The 23,228-nt window shown below is 46.4% G+C and overlaps 1 protein-coding gene across 1 annotated transcript in view; it reads left to right on the top strand.

Moving 5' to 3' along the window:
• PLXND1 (plexin D1) overlaps window positions 1-23,228 on the top strand; it is a 383,087-nt gene that overhangs the window by 335,678 nt on the left and 24,181 nt on the right. The window contains exon 31 of the mRNA XM_078661693.1: window positions 15,992-16,096. Within this exon, the coding sequence (XP_078517819.1) occupies window positions 15,992-16,096 (105 nt within the window). The remainder of the gene's footprint in view (window positions 1-15,991; window positions 16,097-23,228) is intronic.

Below are 23,228 nucleotides of genomic sequence, written 5' to 3'. Positions count from 1 at the left end.
TGTAGGACATGTACATTTTGGGGCAGATTTACAAGCCCCTTTCGACACTTTTGAGCTGCAGTTGCGTCACTTTTGTGATGAGGCGGCGGCATAAACAATGCGGCCAATTTATAGCGTGACACATCTAGGGAGATGCGTCACTTTGTAAAGCCCTGCGTCATATTATACCTGCGTCAGGTATAATGTATGCAGGGTGGGCGTTCCCACGGAGGCAAGCCTCATAAAAGGGAGGCAGTGAAATCTACAAGATTTCACGACGCCACTTCTAGGATTCAACTGCTTCAAAACCTTGCTCCTGCTTGGAGCAGGCCTAAGGAGTGACGAGCACAATAAGTATAGGCCAACCCATGCATTGCTGGAGTTGCGTCGTGTGCTTGTGACACTACTCCAGCAATGCGTCACTTTTGTGCCAACAGATGCATCAGAATTTCTGAAGCATCTGTCAATCCTTGCGCCATGGTGCACTGTATTGTAAATACGGCACATCCATTGAGGCGGAAGGGTATCGTAGGCTGGCGCAGGGAAACTACAGATGTGTCAGTTTCTTGTAAATCTGCCACTTTTTATCTACTTACAATTAACAATTAACTTACTGCTAGACTAAAAATTACGTACAAAAAATGAGTATGGCTGCTGACAACTCTAATAATGATGCATATGATTTAATTAGTTCCAATGCTTGCAACTAACACTACAGTCCAACTCTGGGCTACACGGGCTAGCGTGCTATAGCTCTGTGAAGCGCTTCAATGCCTCTACTGGGCCAGTAAGCGCTACATTCATCCACAAAGCTTTGCTATAATTGATTGTGGGCACAGGATGTGTGCCAGGCTCCTGCCCCGGTGGCTTGTCAGCTCTCGAGTCGCTCTTGCAGGTCGGACATCTCCTGTGTTTCCATCAGCAGTGATATGTCATTCCGACCGGAAGCACCACGCGCCAGCCAACCGGTGACTTTCCCTGATAACGTTTCTCCAGCTCCTCACAGGAAAAAACAGCCAATCTTTCAAGGAAGACTTCCCGTGCCACAGCCGCCCCTGGGTGGCATCAGTTAAAGTGCCCTGGGACGCGGGAGGGTGGGTGATGACAAATGTTCTGGCCTCACAGGGGCAGTGACTGTGAGCACATGCGTCTCGTGGCAGGACAGGTCACTAGAATAGAACATATTCTATACATAGCGCTTGCTGGCATGGTCTTATCCATTTGTAGCGCTGTAGAAACAGATGTTCTATTACCCGCATCAGGGAGACTGAATTGTTCAACATAAGAAGGGTGATGGGAGACTGAGTCAAATTCGCCAGGAGTCAGTCCTGTAACTTGAAAGTTGTGCAGAGATCTCTAGAGCAAGCACCGCAACTCGCTGTGCTATCTTATCAGATTTGCTGGGAATCTTTAAGCAAACGACTGTTAGTGGGCATACTACGAAATATCAGCGAAGTGGCATAGAAATTGGCATATATGGGAACTTTTTCAGGTGTCCCAGGGCAGTCAGGGGTTACTAGGCTCAGACTGTATCAGTGGTCGCCTGGGGCTTTCTTTACCTTACTGTTGAGCCCAAAACAAGCGCTCTGATACCTCCGGGTCTAGCCAGCGCTATATAAAACTCCCAAAATAAAATAAACTAAATAATCACACTTTTTTAGCACTTGACCGGCAGGTTAGCAAAGTCAAGCAGTCTAGAAACCAGACTGGTGTAGAGGCAGAAACTCAGAACTCCATGAGACACGCTCACGCATTGTCCAGCCAATGCTTTTACGTGAGAAAAAAAGCATTGGAAGGGCCAGTAGTCTCACCTTTGTGACCTATTGGCTTTGCCAATGTTTTTTTTGCCACACTGAACAGTATCTGCAATGCTGTACAGTGCGGCTAAAGTTTAAAAAAAAAGTAAAGCTTTAGATGCAGCTACCCGTGTCATGTTGTAAGCACGTACCCGTACACCACACGTCTGTGCCTACAAAATGACACAGGTGCTTTTTTTCCTTTTAGTAATTGATCCAAGTTGGATGGTAAGTTAAAAGAAAATAAAACAACATGCAAAAGTGTTTTCATTTTTAAACAGGCTGGGGGAGCAAAAGCAACATGAGGGAGTGTGTGGGGAATGGTCAACCAACATGGGGGAGCGTGGTGGACAAACAACACAGGCGAGGGCAGGGGAGAACGGTAAAGCAGCACAGGAGGGGACTCAGAAACAACAGGCGGGAGAGCTGGAAGGGACGCAACGGGGAAGGGTGAGAGCAAAAGCAATACGGGTTGGTGAAAAGCAACATGGAGGGCTTGGATGGGGGAAAGCGGTGGGGAGAAGCACACTAGCAAGCACTAAATGGAGGAGGGTGAGGAGAAGCAGTCGGGCAACAGAGAGCAACACGGAGTGCAAGGGGAGAGACGTACTCAAGGGAGACAGTTCGAAAGCACATGCACTCTCAAGGAGTTATTCACACAAAAGAAACAAGCATTAGGAATGCATTAGGGCTCGGTTTGTTTGAGTTTGAGATAATGGCATTGTATATGGTAATGTGCACTGACAGCTGCTGATGATTGTGCCAATTGAAAGAGTGGCTGGTGTACTGTCAGCTGTTGGTGTGTGTGTGTGTTTAGTGAAAGTTGCACTGACATGGTTTGTTGTGTGCGTGGGTGTTTAGCGGCACGGATGCATGGTGGAGTTTTTTTGGGGTGAAAGCGTACATTGGTGGTTGTTGGTGTTTGTGCATGGTGAAAGCATTCATTGACGGCTGGGGGTGTGGTGTTGTGTGTGTTGTTTTCTGTGTACTGGTGAGTGTGTGGTGGTGAGTCTGTGGGGGTGAGCCTGGGGAGAAAGTGTGGTGGTGAGGGTGTTGTGGTGAGTGGTGACGAGTGTGTGGTGTTGAGAGAGTGAGGTGTGTGGTTTGTGTGTGTGCTATGTGTGTGTGGTGTATGTGTGTGTGGTGTGTGTATGGTATGTGTGTGTGGTGTATGTGTGTGTAGTGTTTTCTGCACACTCACACACTGCCCCTACACATTCACACACTGCTCACCCACACACTCCCAATGTCACCCTGCATAGTCACACACTGTTTATACTGCACACTCGTTCTGCACACTCACACAATGTGCACCCTGCACCCTTACACACGGTCTCTGCAGTCACTCTGCACTCACTGTCACTGTACACGCACTCTGCACTCATTCACTCTGAATCTGCACCCTGAATTGTGCACTCACTGCACTATGAATCTGCACTCTGAATCTGCACTCTGATTCTGCACTCTGAATCTGCACTCTGAAACTGCACTCTGAAACTGCACTCTGCATTCTCAATCTGCACTCTGCATTCTCAATCTGCATTCTGAATCTGCACTCTGAAACTGCACTCTGAATCTGCACTCTGCACTCTCCACTCTGAATCTGCACTCACAATCTACACTCTGCACTCACAATCTGCACTCTGAATCTGCACTCTGCACTCTGCACTCTGAATCTGCACTCTCCACTCTGCACTCTGAATCTGCACTCTCCACTCTGCACTCTGAAACTGCACTCACAATCTGCACTCTGCACTCACAATCTGCACTCTGAATCTGCACTCTGCACTCTGAATCTGCACTCTGCACTCTGCACTCTGAATCTGCACTCTCCACTCTGCACTCTGAAACTGCACTCACAATCTGCACTCTGCGCTCACAAACTGCACTCTGAATCTGCACTCTGAATCTGCACTCTGAATCTGCACTCTGAATCGTGCACTCTGATTGTGCACTCTGAAACTGCATTCTGAATCTGCACTCAGAATCTGCACTCAGAAACTGCACTCTGATTCTGCACTCTGAATCTGCACTCTGAATCTGCACTCTGAATCTACACTCTGAAACTGCACTCTGAATCTGCACTCTGAAACTGAACTCTGCACTCTGATTCTGCACTCTGCACTCTGAATCTGCACTCTGAATCTGCACTCTGCATTCTCAATCTGCACTCTGCATTCTCAATCTGCACTCTGCATTCTCAATCTGCACTCTGCATTCTCAATCTGCATTCTGCACTCTGAATCTGCATCCTGCACTCTGAATCTGCACTCTGAATCTGCACTCTGAAACTGAACTCTGATTCTGCACTCTGCACTCTGAATCTGCACTCTGAATCTGCACTCTGCGTTCTCAATCTGCACTCTGCATTCTGAATCTGCACTCTGCATTCTCAATCTGCATTCTGCACTCTGCATCTGCACTCTGAATCTGCACTCTGAAACTGCACTCTGATTCTGCACTCTGATTCTGCACTCTGAATCTGCACTCTGAATTTGCACTCTGAATCTGCACTCTGAATCTGCACTCTGCATTCTCAATCTGCACTCTGAATCTGCACTCTGAATCTGCACTCTGCATTCTCAATCTGCACTCTCAATCTGCACTCTGCACTCACACTCTGTACTCTGAATCTGCACTCTGCATTCTCAATCTGCACTCTGCACTCTGAATCTCCACTCTGAGAGCTTCCACTGGCCCTTCTTTTCTATTTTATTTTAAATGCACGGTGTTGTGTAAATAAAGTTGACCGTGTGTCTCCATCGCTGGACACGTAATTTACAGATGGGCGTTTCTTACAGAGGTAATTTTTAACTAAAATGCACATTTCTGCCGAGTGACCGCAAAGTCCAGATGTCCTTCATATGCCCTTGTAAAAGCTTCACTTTAATCAAGGTCAAGGTCAATACGTCTTTATTTCGAAATAAAATTCATAAAAGACAGCATACAATACAATTGATAAAACAGCATTCATAAAACCAAATATTTAAAATGTTATTAAACATCCGAAAAGACTTTACAAAAAAAGGACCTTCATACATTATTATTTAATTTAAATAAGTGTGCATTTTCCTAATACGAATCAACCATGCCGCTCCTAAAAACTTTGCCACACAAACCACGGTGAACTCAGATCTAATGTTTCGGAATTTCCGCAGGGCTACTAGGTGTCCCCCACCATCCCATCTATTGCATAAGGGTTTCAACCATCTTAAGCGTGGGGCTCGATAGACTGGGCAGGCAAAGAATAAATGGCCAATACTTTCCACATTATCCGGACACCAGGGGCATTTATTGTTTACATTCCCCGCCCACTTTACAGTAAAGGAATTAACCTGAAGGGTCCCTACACGAAACTGATGGTACAATTTCCGATCTAGAGTTTTACATATCAAGTCCCAATAGGGCTCCAAAAAAGGAGTCAGTTTGTGGGTCAAAAACTGCCCTGTTAAGTTAGTGTCTGAGGAATGGGTAACTGCAATTGATTTGATCGATGCCCAGAATTGGTCTTTGAAATCTTGTTTTGAGGGAAAAATGGTGCCCCCCGGGTTGATCCACAGCTCGGGATGGCCCATTGCATATAAAACGTGTTTGACTTCCCGGAGCCAGGGGATTCTATGGGCACCCCAAAGTGATTTTACCTCCTCCAATTCATTGGCAAATTGACTGAGCTCTGGAGTCGTCCATCGCCTTCGCCATAATGCCACCAAACGAAACCGGGCCATCTCATTTAGGGGTTTGCAGCCCAAATCTAACAGCAAAGGTTTAATGGGTGTGGACTGGGGAAGCCCTACCAAATTCCGCAAGAACTTGTTCTGGGCTGTGACCAGAATAGATAAATCCTTGTAACCCCAAATGTCAGCCCCATACAAAGAGGCTGCATTGATCTTGGCTTCATATATCTTTACTACAGGGGTAATACGTTTGGTCAAGGATTTCTTCTGTTCCTGTAACAAGCAACCCGTGAGGCGGACAAATTTAAGATTTAATGCCTCAATCTGGGGTTTTCAACTAAATTTGTAATCGAGGGTCACACCCAGATAAGTCATTGCCTTCACCTGTTCAATTAGAACACCATTCAGACTTACAGAGCTTTTGATCGGGGTTTTATTACTAAAAACCATAAATTTGGTTTTATCTACATTTATCTGTAGATCATTTATCTTGCAAAACTCTGCAAATCTGTTCAGAGCTGTTTGTAACCCACTACGAGTTTTGGAAAGGAGCAGGGTATCATCTGCGAAGATTAACATCGGGTACTTAGACCCGCCCAGTGAAGGTGCATCAGTCTGGAAATTGGTGAAATATTCAACAACCTGGTTAATGAAGAGGAGAAACAGGGTAGGGGCCAGCACGCATCCCTGGCGCACCCCACGTTTTACCGGGAAGCTGTCGGTCACCTGGCCCTGTTTACCCCACCTCACTCGGGCAAAGTTGTCCTCGTGTAATCTCACAACTATTTCGAGAAGTTCACCGGGTAGGCCCATGAGTCTTAGAGAGTCCCATAATTTCACTCTTGGGACCAAATCAAAAGCCGACTTAAGGTCCACAAATGCGGCATAGATAACCCCTCCACCTAAAAAAACCACCTTCCAATAAAGCATAGTGAGTCTGAACACCTGGTCTATAGTACTAGTGCCCAGTCTAAACCCAGCTGGCATGGGGGATAGTATATTTCCCTGCTCTATCCATCCCTGTATTCTTGCAAGAACCATTCTAGAAACTACTTTTTGGAGTGAGTCGATCAGACTTATGGGGCGGTAATTACTTGGCAATGAGCGGTCCCCTTTTTTAAATATTGGCAAAATCTCTGCCCCTTTCCAAGATTGGGGGATCCTGGCCCCTGATGCAATTGCATTAGCCAACATAGTTATATACGGGACCCATATATCAAGGTTCGATTTAAAAAGGTCAGCTGGAATAGCATCCAGTCCCGGTGCTTTTCCTGGCTGAACAGAGCCAAGAGCATGCTCAGTATCCAAGGAAGAAAAAGTGGGTGCAGCCCCAATATTATGGAGTGGAATCCCCGGAGCGGGCTCATTTGGTGTATCAGACACGACATTTAGGTCTTCAAATTGAGCGGAAAAGAAACTCACCCAATCCAAGGCAGAGACATGATTAACGGGAATTTGGGAGTCCGGATCCCTGCCCCACTTGACAGTTTCCCAAAACTTTATTTGGTTAGACGATTTGCACGCCAAGAGTAGTTCTAACCAATAAGAGTCATCCCATTCCCTCTTGGCTTTCCATAGGACCTGTTAGTAGATTAGCCTAGCATTCTTAATGTCATTGGAGATCCTCGATTTAACAGCTGCTATTAATTTACTCTGTGCTTCCCTACAACTCTTATTGTACCACCTTTTACAAGCTCTAGCTTCCTTGGTGTTCGGTGGCTTTGTAAGCAGACCTTTTAATTCCGTGAAGCACTTTTCATGTAGGTTAATAATTGAAGAGTCGACCCCGCTAGAGGGGGGTAGGTCCATCATCTTACCCGTTGTTCTTAATACCACCTCCTCTATTTCTTTAATGAGCAGGGGATCTGCTATGACCCTAGGCCATTTAACCCGTCTTCTGTTATTGCACAAAATAATCTCAGATGTCGGGCATGTTGTTACAGAGGGTCCATCACCCAATCCGGGTACCCTAAGGCCCAATGAGAGGGGATTATGGTCACTCTCTGGCCTTACCACCACCTCCATATCCATCACGAATTGCCAGAAATCTACTTTTACTAATATGTAGTCGATTCGACTCATACTAGTCCCGTTGTCGAAGGTTGGATTACCGGACTTATCAGAGGAAGTGCGGCCGTTCACTGCCCTCAACCCCCACTCCATACAAAATCCCAGCCAATGAAGGGCCGCCTCTGTTCCCTTAACGCCCTTACCAATGGTTAGTGGGGGAATGTTCCAAACGGTGTCCTCATCAGCTCCCACATCTTCAGCCAGACTAAGAATGGGTTCGAATGAACAGTTCAAATCCCCTGCCACTAGGATAAGACTGTCACTACTTATCTTCCTAAGAAGCCAATCTAAGTCATTCAAAACCGGTTGTTTGCGGCCACCTTGACTGCCTCGGGCCTAGATATTTATTAATACCAGACTCTCGTTGTTACCCTTGCTAAGATTAATACATAGCAAGTCTTTATTATCTACCAGGATTTCCGTGGAGTGGTAACCCAAAGAGTCTCTAATCCACACCACCAAGCCTCCAGAGGCTCTACCCTTTGGGCCCCGTATAGCAGGCTTAAAGTGGTTTAAGTATCCTGCTCTAAAAAGAGGAACAGTTGCCCAGGTTTCCTGGAACATAACAATGTCATTAGAGTCGATAAAATCGGCCCAATCATCATTATCCAAATGGCCCCTTAACCCTGGTATGTTCCAGGAAACCACCTTGATCGATCCCCCCAGAACGCAGGTAGGTATTACCCCTGGTAAGCTTACAACTTCCACTCTGGGATCAATAAGCCTAATTATAGGGCTTGGGACAGGTCCTAGTTCTTCTAAAGGGGCAACAATATCTGCGAGTGCTTCTAATGAAAAAGGAACAATGGGCATAATTACAGGGCTTTGGGCAGATCGTGATCCTTCTGTGTGAGCAACACTGTCTAAGCATTCTTCTATTAGAGTAGAGGTAGAAGTCACAGGGCTAGAGATAGATTCAGAATTATCAACTGGGACATTAACCCTCCGAAGTCAATCGACCTCATCCAAACAACCAAACATGTTAGAAGTAGGGACCCCTTCCCACCAACCGTTTTGACCTTGCCAACCTTCCCTTCGTCCACCCCGTGTAGTATTTTGGGCTGTTAACCAATTCCCTCCTAGATTTACATTTTGCCGTGGGGGATAGAAAAAGGTGAGTGACCTAACAACAATACCAGAATTATCGCCACCTGCATCCCATGAGCATAGATGGTGAGCTGTACATGGGTCTGCAAAGGAGACAACAATACAGTCACCTGAGATGGACTTCGATGTAGGGCCAACCCAGGGTACTCTACGAACCATCAAGATGTTGCTTCTTAGGTGGTTCGGTAGTTGTCTATTTGCATTAAGCCAATAAATAACCTTGTTTTTTAATGACCAATGGTTCTCTTGTGATTGTGGCTCCAAGAGAGGCACACCAGCTAGCACTACAACATAGGGCCTGGCATCTGGTGGTAAATCTATAAAACCCCCACGGAAATTTTGTCTATTTCCATTTCTAGGTCCCTGGGAGTATGTACGCGGGTTCACAATCCTATTTGGTTGTTGGACAGAGACCTGGGGACCCAGTTTTGAGGGTGCTGTGCCTTGTGGGGGACGATGGGTTGGGACAGTAGGTTGTGGGCTAATGACTATGGGATTACAATCCTTTGTGCGAGGTTTGGGTATAGGTTTAGGTTTAGGCGGGGGCAGGACCGGTGTCGCTACAGCTGGGGCCTGTGGGGTGCTCTCATCTCCCTGTGTATTATTTTTCTCCATCTGCTTTAGGCTAAGACTAGCTAGAGTGACAATTGTCTTATCCATTTCTAACAGGTTATTTTCTATACGGGAGAGTCTGAGTTCCAAGGGGGATAAATGCTTCTTCAATGTGTCCCATACAATTTTGAGAAAATCTTCGTCTCCCCCCTGTTGCTTTCCAGACTCACCTACCGGTCCCTCAAAAGCCCCCTCTTCGGGGTTTAGAAGGGTTTCCCCCATTGTTGTAACTAGTTCTACACTGTCTATACAGCTACCATTTTCCACACCAGCTGGGCAGGTATTTGCCTGCGGAACATTATTACCTGTCCTATTTATTGCCAGGAGACGACGATTATTAAAGAAATGTGCCCTTGCAATTTTGGCCTTTTTCCGGGCATAAGCTGATCTGGCAAGGCGTTTCCTTGTATGTGCAGCATCTTTTTTATTGACTCTTGCTAATTGCTTTGACGTCTCAAATTTATTTGGGATACCTAAGTCTGAATCAGAAGTATTGGACAACAAAATCTGAGTGGGCTTAGGAGATGTCGACAATGGAATAAGTGGAGGCTCCAAGGGAGGGGTTGATGGGAGGTGATGAATATCCACCTTTGCTATCAATGGCCGGGGACCGGACAAGCGTTCCGGAGTTTTTACGGAGGCAATGTTACCTAGGGATGATTTTTTGGAAAAGGCTATATCCTGGGATAGTCTTCGAGCAGCTTCTAACTCCAATGATACTCGATGTTGCATTTTACTGATTTCGTGATCAATGGCCGAATTAGTCTTGATAATGAAATCATCGAGGGTCCCATTGGGTTTTTGCCCTCCCTTAGCAGTTTTACTACGACTACTCCGTGTGCACATGATGAATATGGGGACACAATACAATTACAAACTGTGAATATACCAGAAATTTAGACAAAGGGGTGGCCCAGTCCAGTCCTCTCTGTCCTCGAACGGCCTCAAACGGCCCGCTCTTTGCCCGGTCTTCGCCCGAGTGCGTCCGCGCGCGTCCCGTGGGCCGGTGATGATTATCCAGCTATGTAGTTCCTGTAGGAGTCGGCGGGAAGAGGACCAGCTGTGGCAGGTTAGCGCACTGCCCGCTGGTCCTCGCAGTCCCGCAACAAGCCTTGATGGAGTACGGCTTCACTCCCCGGTCCGCCGTTCGTGCAGGTCCCACAGTTGGTGAGTCACAGGCTCACGAGCGGCTCCCGCGAAGCGGGGGCCGCGAGGCGTGGGGTCAGGGATCAGGGATCCAAAGGAAAGGCAGCAGGTGGGTTGATCCATCCGTGCAGCAGCCCGTTATCTCAGAGCAGGGACACACAAAGCCCAAGTCCAGCCTCAATTTCAAGGGCCAGGGAGGAGTCGGCGGGAAGAGGACCAGCTGTGGCAGGTTAGCGCACTGCCCGCTGGTCCTCGCAGTCCCGCAACAAGCCTTGATGGAGTACGGCTTCACTCCCCGGTCCGCCGTTCGTGCAGGTCCCACAGTTGGTGAGTCACAGGCTCACGAGCGGCTCCCACAAAGCGGGGGCCGCGAGGCGTGGGGTCAGGGATCAGGGATCCAAGGGAAAGGCAGCAGGTGGGTTGATCCGTCCGTGCAGCAGCCCGTTATCTCAGAGCAGGGACACACAAAGCCCAAGTCCAGCCTCAATTTCAAGGGCCAGGGAGGAGTCGGCGGGAAGAGGACCAGCTGTGGCAGGTTAGCGCACTGCCCGCTGGTCCTCGCAGTCCCGCAACAAGCCTTGATGGAGTACGGCTTCACTCCCCGGTCCGCCGTTCGTGCAGGTCCCACAGTTGGTGAGTCACAGGCTCACGAGCGGCCCCCGCAAAGCGGGGGCCGCGAGGCGTGGGGTCAGGGATCCAAAGGAAAGGCAGCAGGTGGGTTGATCCGTCCGTGCAGCAGCCCGTTATCTCAGAGCAGGGACGCTTCACTTTAATCAACTTGTAAATGCCCACGGATAAATAAAAAAATAGAAGAATAAAGAAACATTTACGTTTATAAACATCATATTTGCTGGTTTCTCGCACGCGCCCGCAAAACTCACTGCTGAATGGTGAACGCGCCCCGGCCATCTGGATTCACTTACCGAGGCACCCTGACAGCTCCTAATTGATATTTATGGACTGCCGCGCTCGTAACCGCAGACAAAATGCAGGAAATGCCCAACTGGAAATATATATGGCCTATTGCGTTAAGGGTATTACAAACACGGCACCGCGTGGACCAATCACCATAAAGATGGTAACATAAAGCACTGAAAATGCTCGCGCACTGAGGAATTTTTCAAGCACGATCCAGAAACCCCTTAACAATACGGCTCGCAGCTCCGCCCCACTTCTGACGAAGTGGTGACGTCGCCGAGCCCTAAAAAGTAGTGCTTGAAAAGCAAGTGGAGGAAGTCATGATGTCAGCCAATCAAAGAGATTGTAAAGAGGCATTGTTCTATTGGAGGTACAGACACAAGACAGACAAGCTGGGGCACGAATCATAAGTAGGCAAACAGGAGTGACAAGGAAAGCCAACCAATAGTAAGCAATGGACGGGATCCAGGGGCCTCCACGTCCTTGGTAAGCCACAATATGCCGCGTAACAGACAGCGCAAGCACTGTCTAGTAGGCTTGGCCTAAAAACTAGCTTACATCCTAACACACAATGCAATACTGCATATAAAAGTCAAGTGGGCAAAAATATGGTACACAGTTATCAAGGTAACAGGATAATGTGTGAGGGAACTATCTGGTATTAGCGGAAGCTGTGTCCTGTGCGAATGTAGCATACAATATAGTCAATGCAAGCTTGGGCCGATTACACTTCTCAGAAAAAATTGATGGATAGGTTTGCCTGGTCCCCTCTGGGTTCCCTGACCAGCCCTCCCACAGAAAATATGGCTATGTTTGTGGGAACACATTATAGTTCCCAAAGTTACAGCTCTACTTCAGTGGCTCTTCTTTGACTTGCAACTCAGCCTTTTAGTCCATGATGAGTCAGCCCGCTTTTCTTCCTGCTGAGGGCGGGGGCTGCGTGGTTACAATTGTTGTGCAGTGCTGCATCGCCCACCAGGAACGGTCATGCTGACTCGGCACCGGCCCAGCTGCAGTGCAATCATGATTCACCAGTCGTTGCTCAATCACAAGTGCTTTGTCTCTTGCGGGTAAAACCACAGGATGCAGTTTCGATTTCCATGGGCCGTAGCCCATCACATGTCCTTCAGGACAGGCCACTTGGGCGCGAGGGTCTCATGACTTTATCACGTCATGGCAGTGCAGACCCTTCCTCTGGTTGCAGTGGGCTCTATTCTGCTTTTCCTGCTCCAGCTTCCATCAGACCTCCTCAGAAGAGGTCACCTCTTCTTCATGCCAGAGTACCTACAGTAGTCCTCCTTGGTGACTTCAGCTCCTTCCCTCAAGACAGGCCCAAGGAAGCCCTCCCTAACAGATTGCAGAACTTTCAGGGTCCTGTTCCCAAACCTGGCATAGGGGAGTTGATAGTGAGCAACATCCAACCCTGGAGCGGAGAACAGTATCTCGACTTCCAGCCGCGTGGAACCCTTGATTCTCATTTATGCGAGATCTTGGCACTCTAGCTGGTGGTTTCTTTCCCATTCTTATACCAAGTTTGCAGATTTCCTCGGTCCAGCTCTGGCACTAGTTTGAGATAGTTACCTTGTATATTCCCCCAGACTGTTCCAGCCACAGTCTGTCTCGACAGAAATGCCAGGAGGCAATGGGAACCTCCTACTGTGCCACAATGGGGCCACTACATCTAACATAATCACATTTCATTTGACATACATAACCTACTGTTCAGGCATTGCACTTACAGAACATCCTGGAATGCAAACATCCCACTAACGTCCCTCATGACAAATGTCCTACTTACAGACCTTTGCAACTTATAATTATCCTTCAAATGAAACTTCTTAATACACAACTATTCCATTTACACAACCTTTTGACTTATAAGGATACCATCCACAGAAAATCTTATTTACTCACTTTTCAACTATAGAATTGTAGGGCATAAACGCAAAAATACCAGTCCCAACCCTTGACATAATGAAACGTCTGTTGGGCTTTATATCTAAAGCCTTATGTCATCAACAGTTTGGTGAAACAAATGGTAATATAATATCTAAGCTAGAAATGAAGGTAATAAGAGTGAAAGTTTTTTTAGGGTTTATAATTTTATTGAAATTGAATTATGTGCATAAATATATGGAAGACATTACTGGTAATAGAAATGTATATACATTTTAAGGGATACATTGTAGATAAAACAAATAAGAACCTTGCTAGTTGGCTAGAAGAATTTTATATATTGCCTTCAAGCAGATAAAATTATGCAGAAAACGAAAAGATAATATACTTATTGACTTTCAAAATTGATAATATGGTAATGAAAGAAATGTAATAAAAATGTCAAAAGAGAAGAAACATTAAGTATATAAAATGGGGAAAGAAAACATTATCATCTCCCAAAAACATTCTATATAGGGGAACTTGTAGCCCTAATATCACTGCCTGAGTAGTTATTTGTTTACGTTGTGGAGGTTGTAAATTGTTATTCTTTTTTTTCTAGTGCATGGTATGCTACTGATCTTTAGGGTCACCATCTATTAATGCCCCCTTCAATCTACCTGGAGAGACAATGAATACAAAATAGAAACAAATCCCTTTATCTATGGAGCCATGCACCTTCTCCCCTTATTCTCTATGTAGACAGTATTAAATCATATTCATAATAAACAAACATCTACATTTTTATAAGTTCTGACTTAACTTTGCACAGTTAACTCATTTTCTAATCCTTGTTCTAATTGTTTTTACATTTTAGTTATTTAGTACATTTTTACTTTTAAAATGAACTTAATTACGTGTTAATTATTTATTAGATATGATAACGCCAAGTTTGATTTGTGGGCGATTCATTCTCAAATAAGGCATTGGACCTGATCCACTAAGATTATTTGCACACCCAGGAACACAAACGCTATAATTTACAAGTGAAAATTCTCATTAGTGTTCCACAAAGAATAAATGTACTCACACCAAAAATCCCCTCTCTATATGCAATGTTTTGTGTGACTACATCTGCTTATTGAGGCGTTTCTGAATATTCCACAGCATTATTATGTGCCAAAGTAGGTGAACTCCTTCTAAGTTGGTAGCTGTTCACTGATTTGTGGAAAGCAATTTCACACTCTAAATTACATTGGCGATTTACCCAGTAAAGATAGGATTTAATCTGTATTCATTATAGGAATAGAGATGGAACAACCCCAAAACTGGATAAGAGTATGGGAAGGGGTACAAAAATAGTTTACGAGTGCAAGTGCACCTTTAAGTTTCATTTCCGCATGCAGAAATGCAGTTAGTTCATTTATTTCTCTATCAGGTTAAGTTTGGAGGGTGATTTCTGCTAGTTAGTTGAGATGGTTGCAGGTTTCCAAGAAAACTCCTGGGGCCTCATTTATGAGGCCGTCCTTCACTTTTACGCCGCCGGTGTGTCACTTTTTGTGACGCACCAGCAGCGTAAAAAATGTGCCTTGTTGCACCATATTTACAAAGTGACGCATCTAGGTAGATGCGTCCCCTGCGCTACATTATACCTGTGCCAGGTATAATGTATGCAGGGGACGCAAGAAAGGGTCATAGAAGTGATGCAGTGAAATCTATAAGATTTCACTGCGCCACTTCTAGGATGCAAATGCGTCAATTTCTGATGCCTGCCTCACAGCAGGCGTAAGATTGGCGCAGGCCCTTTCACATGGGGCTTGCCCCATGTGAAAGGACACATTGCTGGAGTTGCGTCACTTTTGCGCCATACAGATAAGTCAGAAATACTGACGTATCTGTAACTCCTTGTACAATGATGCGTCATACTGTGAATATGACGCATCATTGGTGTCGCAAGGAGGGCGCAATGAAAAGTGACGCATCGCTGTTTTCACGCAGCGATGCGTCACTTTTCATAAATGAGGCCCCTGGAATTTTGTATGGAATCCAGTAAAGCCATAAACATATGCACCTTGTTGGCGTAGGCCTCAGCATCTGAATGACGGCTTAATGATCATGTGAATCATCGATTGATTATTTCCTTTGTCCTGTGGAGATAATGGCCTCACCCAAGGAAGCCTGCAGGACAAAATTTGTTTTAGATTATCTCAATATAACACTTAACTCCCAGGTTTCCTGCTAAAAAAATCTACTTCCAGATCTAAAGGCATCAGAAACATTTAGCAATGTCTACAGTTTAGACCCCTAAATATAGAAATGATTTGTTCACCAAAATCACGGTAAGCAGGTTCTCGTCCTGCATAAGAATAATCCAGTAACACAATTCATACAGGGTAATCTGTGCTGCAACCCCTAGCAGAGCAACACACACATTTAGAAAACCCCCACTGAAGGTGTAGCCTGGTTTATACTTTGCTCCATTATTGTATCTCTATGGAAGAATATTTGATCAATTTTCACTTTCCAAAAGGCTCTAGATCAAAAGCATTCTTTGTGTTAGAACTCCACCAAATAGAACCTTCCCTTAACAAGGGGCTACTAGGGCACCTCCTTTTTTGAGGGATTCTCAATGTGTTCTCTGTGGCTGAGCCTGGCCTCTTCACGGCCATTTTCCATGGATGTTGAGGGCGTCCATTATACAATGATGTTCTATTACCTGAGGATCATGTGCTTCTGCCAGGACCTCATGGCAATCATGAAGATGCGCTTGCAGGTGTGCAGTGTGTACTAATGTATCCTTTTTTGTCTCCCAAGGTACTTCCAGTAGATGACTACGGTGACCACAGGAAGTCCCACAAGCAAAGCCACAAGAAGAAGGTGCTTCCAGAGATCTACCTAACCAGGCTCCTTTCGACCAAGGTATGACATGACCACCAGCCGAGACATATACTAATGTACTTACTTGTGATTACAGGAAAGCGTGGGTCACTCTTTTTCAACATCAGTGATTTACATAGAGTGTTAAGTAAGTACACCAGTGTTACGTAAGGGTGGGCAGTTTTCATATGAAGTTGGGAGATTTCTTGACATGCTGATGCTTCTGAAAGGCCAGTAGCACGAGGGAAGTTAGTCATGTGTCACACAGAACACATAGGTGGTCTGGGACTGTCGGCTCCAAATAAATTAATTTATATCGGAAAACAACGGTTCCAGTGGCACAATAAATGTAAAACTGAAGGTCACGATAGTATATGTTAATTAATAACAATTAAAGGGTTAAAGGAGGGTATCCGACAGAGAAACGACTCTACACGGAAGATTCCATATGATCATTAAATTGTATATTTCTTTGTTTGATTTTTCATACTTTTTCAACAATCAATAACATTTCTTAGAGTTACAAAATTAAGTGCAAAGTGACCCAAAGTGTGTAAAGAGAACCAAGGAGCTACAACAATTATACAAAACCAATACAAACAGAAATGACATATAAGGTTTCTAAAAAGGAATAATAGTACAAGAAAACGACCACAATTAATGATAAACACAATAGTTTGCGACAATGACTATCAAGAATCATAGGCACTGTGCATAGGGTTCGTTTTCTGAGGGCGTCGACGGCGTTTCGACCGAGACAGTGTAATGGGTCTCGTCAGGACTAAACAATGTGGGACTCTGTGGATAAGGGGTGACAAAATTTAAAAAGAGGGTGTAAGAACACTAATTTTAGCAAAGATATTGAATTGGAAATTATTGGGAGGCAATTGGACTAGTTACCAAGATGATTAAGTTACACGCGAACAGAATGATGACTTGAGGGGCGACCACCAAGCGTGAATACAGAATTAAATGCACTTACAGTGGACCTAGCCGGGTACTGTTGTATGGTAATGCGCCAAAGAGGAAAAAGTAAAAATAATTAATATTCCGGTATCCTTATAATGTGGCCCATTTTATGCTAAAAAACAATTAACAGGCACCACTTACCACTGTCGTGGTTCAATAGTTGAGGCCGCGATAACCTATGAACTTTTAAAGACTGCACCAGGGTGTAACAGGAGACTACCTTCAAAAATACATAGCAGGTAATCAGATTTGATAATGGAGTTGACATATGAATCAATATAACGTAGTTTAGAGCTTACCAGATTAAGAGAAGTAGGCAAGATACTCCATGAAGATAACCGTGTTTTGCAATGGCAGTTTCAATATTATGAAACGCCTCACGGGGATGGCTCAATCGCACTGCCAAGTCGGGACGATACCTAAAATAGTACGGTGCGGTCAGTGTCGATTATAAGTTTAGCATGCAGCGTTGTGTCTCCAAAAAAGCTCACGGATGTATCTTACCCGCTGGCTAGATTCAGGTGCAGTCGTCAGTCACTCGGTTGTACTTCCGCGGTCCGGAAGCAGTCTCTGTCGGGCAAGGCGCAATAGCGTGCATTTACGAGCACGACGCAGGGGGCGTGAGGAGAGCGATGGCTCGATCTTCACGTTAGAGAAAGGAATTAACAGGGAAAGAAGGGAGCCAGAGTGATCGATATTCAGATTGAAAGCAAACGGTGTCCCTTACATCACAATTTAGAATATGAAGTCGATCTTTTTGATGAAACTAACACAATTCACATTGAGCAAATTCAAATTTGCATATCGTTATACATACATTCCGCAGTAAATAACATTCTGCAGTAGAAAAATTATCATGGCGATTTTTCAAAGCATTATACATATTATTATAGAAGACCTTTTTAGCGTCAAAACAATAGATTTAACTTCCCTGAGTGGAAACAAAAGTCAAGGTCAAATTGATACAATTAAAAATTGATTGTCACTGTGAATACACATTATTGTAAGGAACAGAAGAGTTTGTGCAATAATTTTCAAAAGAGCATTTCATACCTAATATACATAATGTAGAGTGTGCAATGGTTTCATATTTGTCACATCAACATGATGTATAATTAGGTGACCCAGGGTATAGCATCAGACATAACTTCAATTAAATCAGTCACCACAGTTTTCTTACTGCTGAGGAAGAGAGGTTACATAACCTCGCCATTCCTCAGCTGAATTAAGCCCGTGATTTATAGAATCCACTCTGTCAATCAATCAATCAATCAATCAAGGACATTTATAGAGCGCACTACTTACCCGGAGGGTCTCAAGGCGCTAGGGGGGGGGGGTGCTGCTACTGCTCGAACAGCCAGGTCTTGAGCTTCTTCCTGAAGGAGAGGTGGTCTTGGGTCAGGCGCAGGTCGGGAGGGAGGGAGTTCCAGGTCTTGGCGGCCAGGTGGGAGAAGGACCTTCCTCCTGTTGTCGTTCTTCGGATGCGGGGGACGGCGGCGAGGGCGTGACTGGCTGATCGGAGGTGGCGTTTGGGAGCGTAGAAGTTGATGCGGTTGTTGAGGTAGCTCGGGCCTTGATCGTGTAGGGCTTTGTGTGCGTGGGTGAGGAGACGGAAGGTGATTCTCTTGTTGACGGGGAGCCAGTGCAGGTCTCTCAGATGTCTGGAGATGTGGCTGCGTCGGGGGATGTCGATGATGAGTCTGGCTGAGGCGTTCTGGATCCGCTGGAGTCTCTTCTGGAGCTTGGCGGTGGTTCCGGCGTAGAGGGCGTTGCCGTAGTCAAGTCGGCTGGTGACGAGGGCCTGGGTGACCGTCTTCCTGGTCTCGGTGGGGATCCACCGGAAGATCTTCCGTAGCATGCGCAGGATGTTGAAGCATGACGAGGAGACGGCGTTGACTTGTCTGGTCATGGAGAGGGAGGAGTCGAGGATGAAGCCCAGGTTGCGTGCGTGGTCTGTCGGTGTGGGTGCGGTGCCCAGGGCGGGGGGCCACCAGGAGTCGTCCCAGGCGGAGGGCGAGGAGCCCAGGATGAGGACTTCCGTCTTGTCTGAGTTCAGTTTCAGGCGACTGGTCGTCATCCACTCGGCTACATCTTTCATCCCTTCGTGAAGGTTGGCTCTGGAAGCGGCGGGGTCGTTGGTCAGTGAGAGGATCAGCTGGGTGTCATCGGCGTAGGAAATGATGTTCAGGTTGTGTTGGCGTGCGATGGACGCGAGGGGGCTCATGTAGACATTGAAGAGGGTGGGGCTCAGCGAGGATCCTTGAGGGACGCCGCAGATGACTTCGGTGGCCTCTGACTTGTACGGTGGTAGACGGACTCTCTGTGTTCTTCCGTCGAGGAAGGAGACTATCCATTCCAGTGCCTTCCCCTGAATTCCGACGTTGCTGAGGCGCTGCACTAGGGTGCGGTGGCAGACAGTGTTGAATGCCGCGGAGAGGTCTAGGAGGATGAGGGCCGCTGTTTCTCCGTTGTCCATCAGGGCTTGGATGTCATCGGTGGCAGCGATGAGGGTGGTCTCGGTGCTGTGGTTGGCTCGGAAGCCAGACTGTGAGGGGTCGAGGGATCCATTCGTCTCGAGGAAGGCGGCCAGCTGTTTGTTGACGGTCTTCTCGATGACTTTGGCTGGAAACGGGAGGAGCAAGATGGGGCGGTAGTTCTTGAGTTCGGTGGGGTCCGCTGTTGGTTTCTTTAGTAGAGCGCTGAGTTCGGCGTGCTTCCAGCTCTCCGGGAAGGTGGCGGTGTCGAAGGAGGTGTTGACGATGTCCCGCAGGTGGGGTGCGATGACAGCGTCGGCCTTGTTGAAGACGTGGTGAGGGCAGGGGTCGGTCGGAGATCCGGAGTCGATGGAGTTCATCATGCGGACGGTGTCATCGGTGCTGATCGGAGTCCAGGCGCGGAGGGTGGTGGTGGGCGGCGTTGCTGCGGTCGTTGTGTGCGATGGTTGAATGCTGAAGCTGTTGTGTATGTCCGCGATCTTGTTGTGGAAGTAGGAGGCGAGGGAGTTGCAGAGGTCTTGCGATGGGGTGATGTCGTTGTTTCCGGCGTTGGGGTTGGAGAGCTCTTTCACGATGTTGAAGAGTTCCTTGCAGTTGTGTGCGTTGTTGTCCAGTCGGTCCTTGAATGCAGTTTTCTTGGTGGCGCGGATCAGTTGGTGGTGCTTCCGGGTGGCAAGCTTGAGGGTGGTCATGTTGTCCGGTGTTGGTTCCCTTCTCCAGACTTTCTCGAGGGCTCTGCAGTTCTTCTTGGAGCTCATGAGTTCGTCGGTGAACCATGAGGCTTTCTTGCTGCCGGGTCTGCTGGGCGGGGTCCTCAGAGGGGCGAGTTCGTCCGCGCAGTTGCTGATCCACTTCGTGAGGTTGTCGGCGGCCTGGCTGGGGTTCGCTGAGCTGGCGGGAGGGTGCTGACTCAGGGAAGCGGCGAGCTGGTCGGCTGTGATCTTGTTCCAGCTTCTTCGGGCAACCTGTTGCTGGTGGTGGTGGGTCGTCGTTCTTCTGAAGATGAAGTGGACGCAGCTGTGGTCCGTCCAGTGGAGTCCTGTGGCGTGGCTGAAGGCGATGTCTTTGCTGGATGAGAAGACGGCGTCGAGAGTGTGTCCGGCGAGGTGGGGGGGGGGTGGTCACCAGCTGCTTGAGTCCCAGGTTTGCGAGGTTTTCCAGCAGGGTGGTGGTGTTGCGGTCGTCGTTGTTCTCCAGGTGGAAGTTGAGGTCCCCGAGGAGGATGTAGTCGGCTGAGGGGAGGGCGAGCGGGCTGATGAAGTCGGCGATGTCCTCGCTGAATTGTGTGCGTGGTCCCGGGGGTCTGTAGATGAGGGTGCCTCTGAGGGTGGTCTTGGGGTTGACATGGATCTGGAAGTGCAGGTGTTCGGCGGGTGCGATGGTGTCGTCGGTGTTGGCCGTGATGCGGATGGTGTTCCTGTGAATGATGGCGATGCCTCCTCCTGTCTGGTTGACGCGGTCTCTCCGGATGATCTTGTAGCCGTCCGGGATGGCGATGGCGGTGTCGGGCGCTGAGGAGGCGTTCATCCAGGTTTCCGTGAGGAAGGCGACGTCTGGGGCTGTGGTGTCGAGCAGGTTCCAGAGCTCGACGGCGTGTCTGTCTGTCTGTCAATCCAATGGCATTCACGCCTTTGTAGTATTTGTGAAATGTTTCCACCTCTCTCTGGTAACTTTGCCATATCAATCACTTGCCATTTAATTTCTTCAGTAGTGTGATTTTTATCAAGAAAGTGCTGGACCAGGGGAGCAGTGACCACAGATCTTCTAATGCGACTACGATGTTGACTTATTCTGGCTTTAATTGGTTGTTGTGTTTGTCCAATGTAGGGCAATCCACATGGACACCAGATGCAGTACTCCACATTTCGGGTGTTGCAATTAGAAAAAAAGTCAAGTTTATGTTCAAACTCACCATGTTTGAACGTAGTAGTGTCTTCAGTGAAAGGGCATATGATGCAATTACCACATCTATGGTGGCCAACAACGGGGGGAAATCCCCATGCTGCTTCCAACGTGCCTAATTTTTTTGTGATTTCAGTGGACGATCTCACCAAATGATCTTTTATATTCTTGGCCCTTTTGTATGCAAATAGGGGAGTTTCAAACGAGGAATCTATACTTTGAATAATCTCCCAATGCTTAGTAATGGCTTTCCTGATTTTGTTAGTGTGTGTGCCAAATGTAGTGACACATACAACTTTAGATGTCTGTTTTTTTGGTTTTGATAGAAGTAATTCCTCCCTTGGGCAGTACCATGCTCGTTTGAGCGATCTTTTTACTATCTTATTGGGGTACCCTCTCAGCAACAATTTCTTTTTTAGTAATTCTGCTTCATTAAAATAATCATCCCTGCGGGCACAATTGCGACGTATACGCAAAAATTGCCCGAAAGGAAGACCATCTCTCAGTGCTCTCGGGTGTTGACTTTTATATGCTAAAAGTGTATTTCTTTCAGTAGGTTTCCTATGTAGTGACGTAAACACTTTACCATCATCATGTTGGATATTCAAATCCAAAAATGCAATTGTTTTTTTGTGGACTGTAGATGTAAATGTCAAATGCATTTGGACGTGGTTAAGGTAAGACACAAAGTCATTAAACGAGTCCTCATTACCTCTCCACACTAAAAAGATGTCATCTATATATCTATACCAACAACTGATGTTGGAATGTTGAGGGTTTTGGTCATTCAAAGCATATCTCATCTCTACGTCATTCATATAGGGTCACCTAATTATACATCATGTTGATGTGACAAATATGAAGCCATTGTACACTCTACATTATGTATATTAGGTATGAAATGCTCTTTTGAAAATTATTGCACAAACTCTTCTGTTCCTTACAATAATGTGTATTCACAGTGACAATCAATTTTTAATTGTATCGATTTGACCTTGACTTTTGTTTCCACTCAGGGAAGATAAATCTATTGTTTTGACGCTAAAAAGGTCTTCTATAATAATATGTATAATGCTTTGAAAAATCGCCATGATAATTTTTCTACTGCAGAATGTTATTTACTGCGGAATGTATGTATAACGATATGCAAATTTGAATTTGCTCAATGTGAATTGTGTTAGTTTCATCAAAAAGATCGACTTCATATTCTAAATTGTGATGTAAGGGACACTGTTTGCTTTCAATCTGAATATCGATCACTCTGGCTCCCTTCTTTCCCTGTTAAGTCCTTTCTCTAACGTGAAGATCGAGCCATCGCTCTCCTCACGCCCCCTGCGTCGTGCTCGTAAATGCACGCTATTGCGCCTTGCCCGACAGAGACTGCTTCCGGACCGCGGAAGTACAACCGAGTGACTGAAGACTGCACCTGAATCTAACCAGCGGGTAAGCTACATCCGTGAGCTTTTTTGGAGACACAACGCTGCATGCTAAACTTATAATCGACACTGACCGCACCGTACTATTTTAGGTATCGTCCCGACTTGGCAGTGCGATTGAGCCATCCCCGTGAGGCGTTTCATAATATTGAAACTGCCATTGCAAAACACCGTTATCTTCATGGAGTATATTGCCTACTCCTCATAATCTGGTAAGCTCTAAACTACGTTATATTGATTCATATGTCAACTCCATTATCAAATCTGATTACCTGCTATGTATTTTTGAAGGTAGTCTCCTGTTACACCCTGGTGCAGTCTTTAAAAGTTCATAGGTTATCGCGGCCTCAACTATTGAACCACAACAGTGGT

Source organism: Lissotriton helveticus, chromosome 9 (genome assembly GCF_964261635.1).
Source record: "Lissotriton helveticus chromosome 9, aLisHel1.1, whole genome shotgun sequence".
Classification (NCBI taxonomy): Eukaryota; Metazoa; Chordata; class Amphibia; order Caudata; family Salamandridae; genus Lissotriton; species Lissotriton helveticus.
This window is presented reverse-complemented; position numbering and strand designations above follow the sequence as displayed.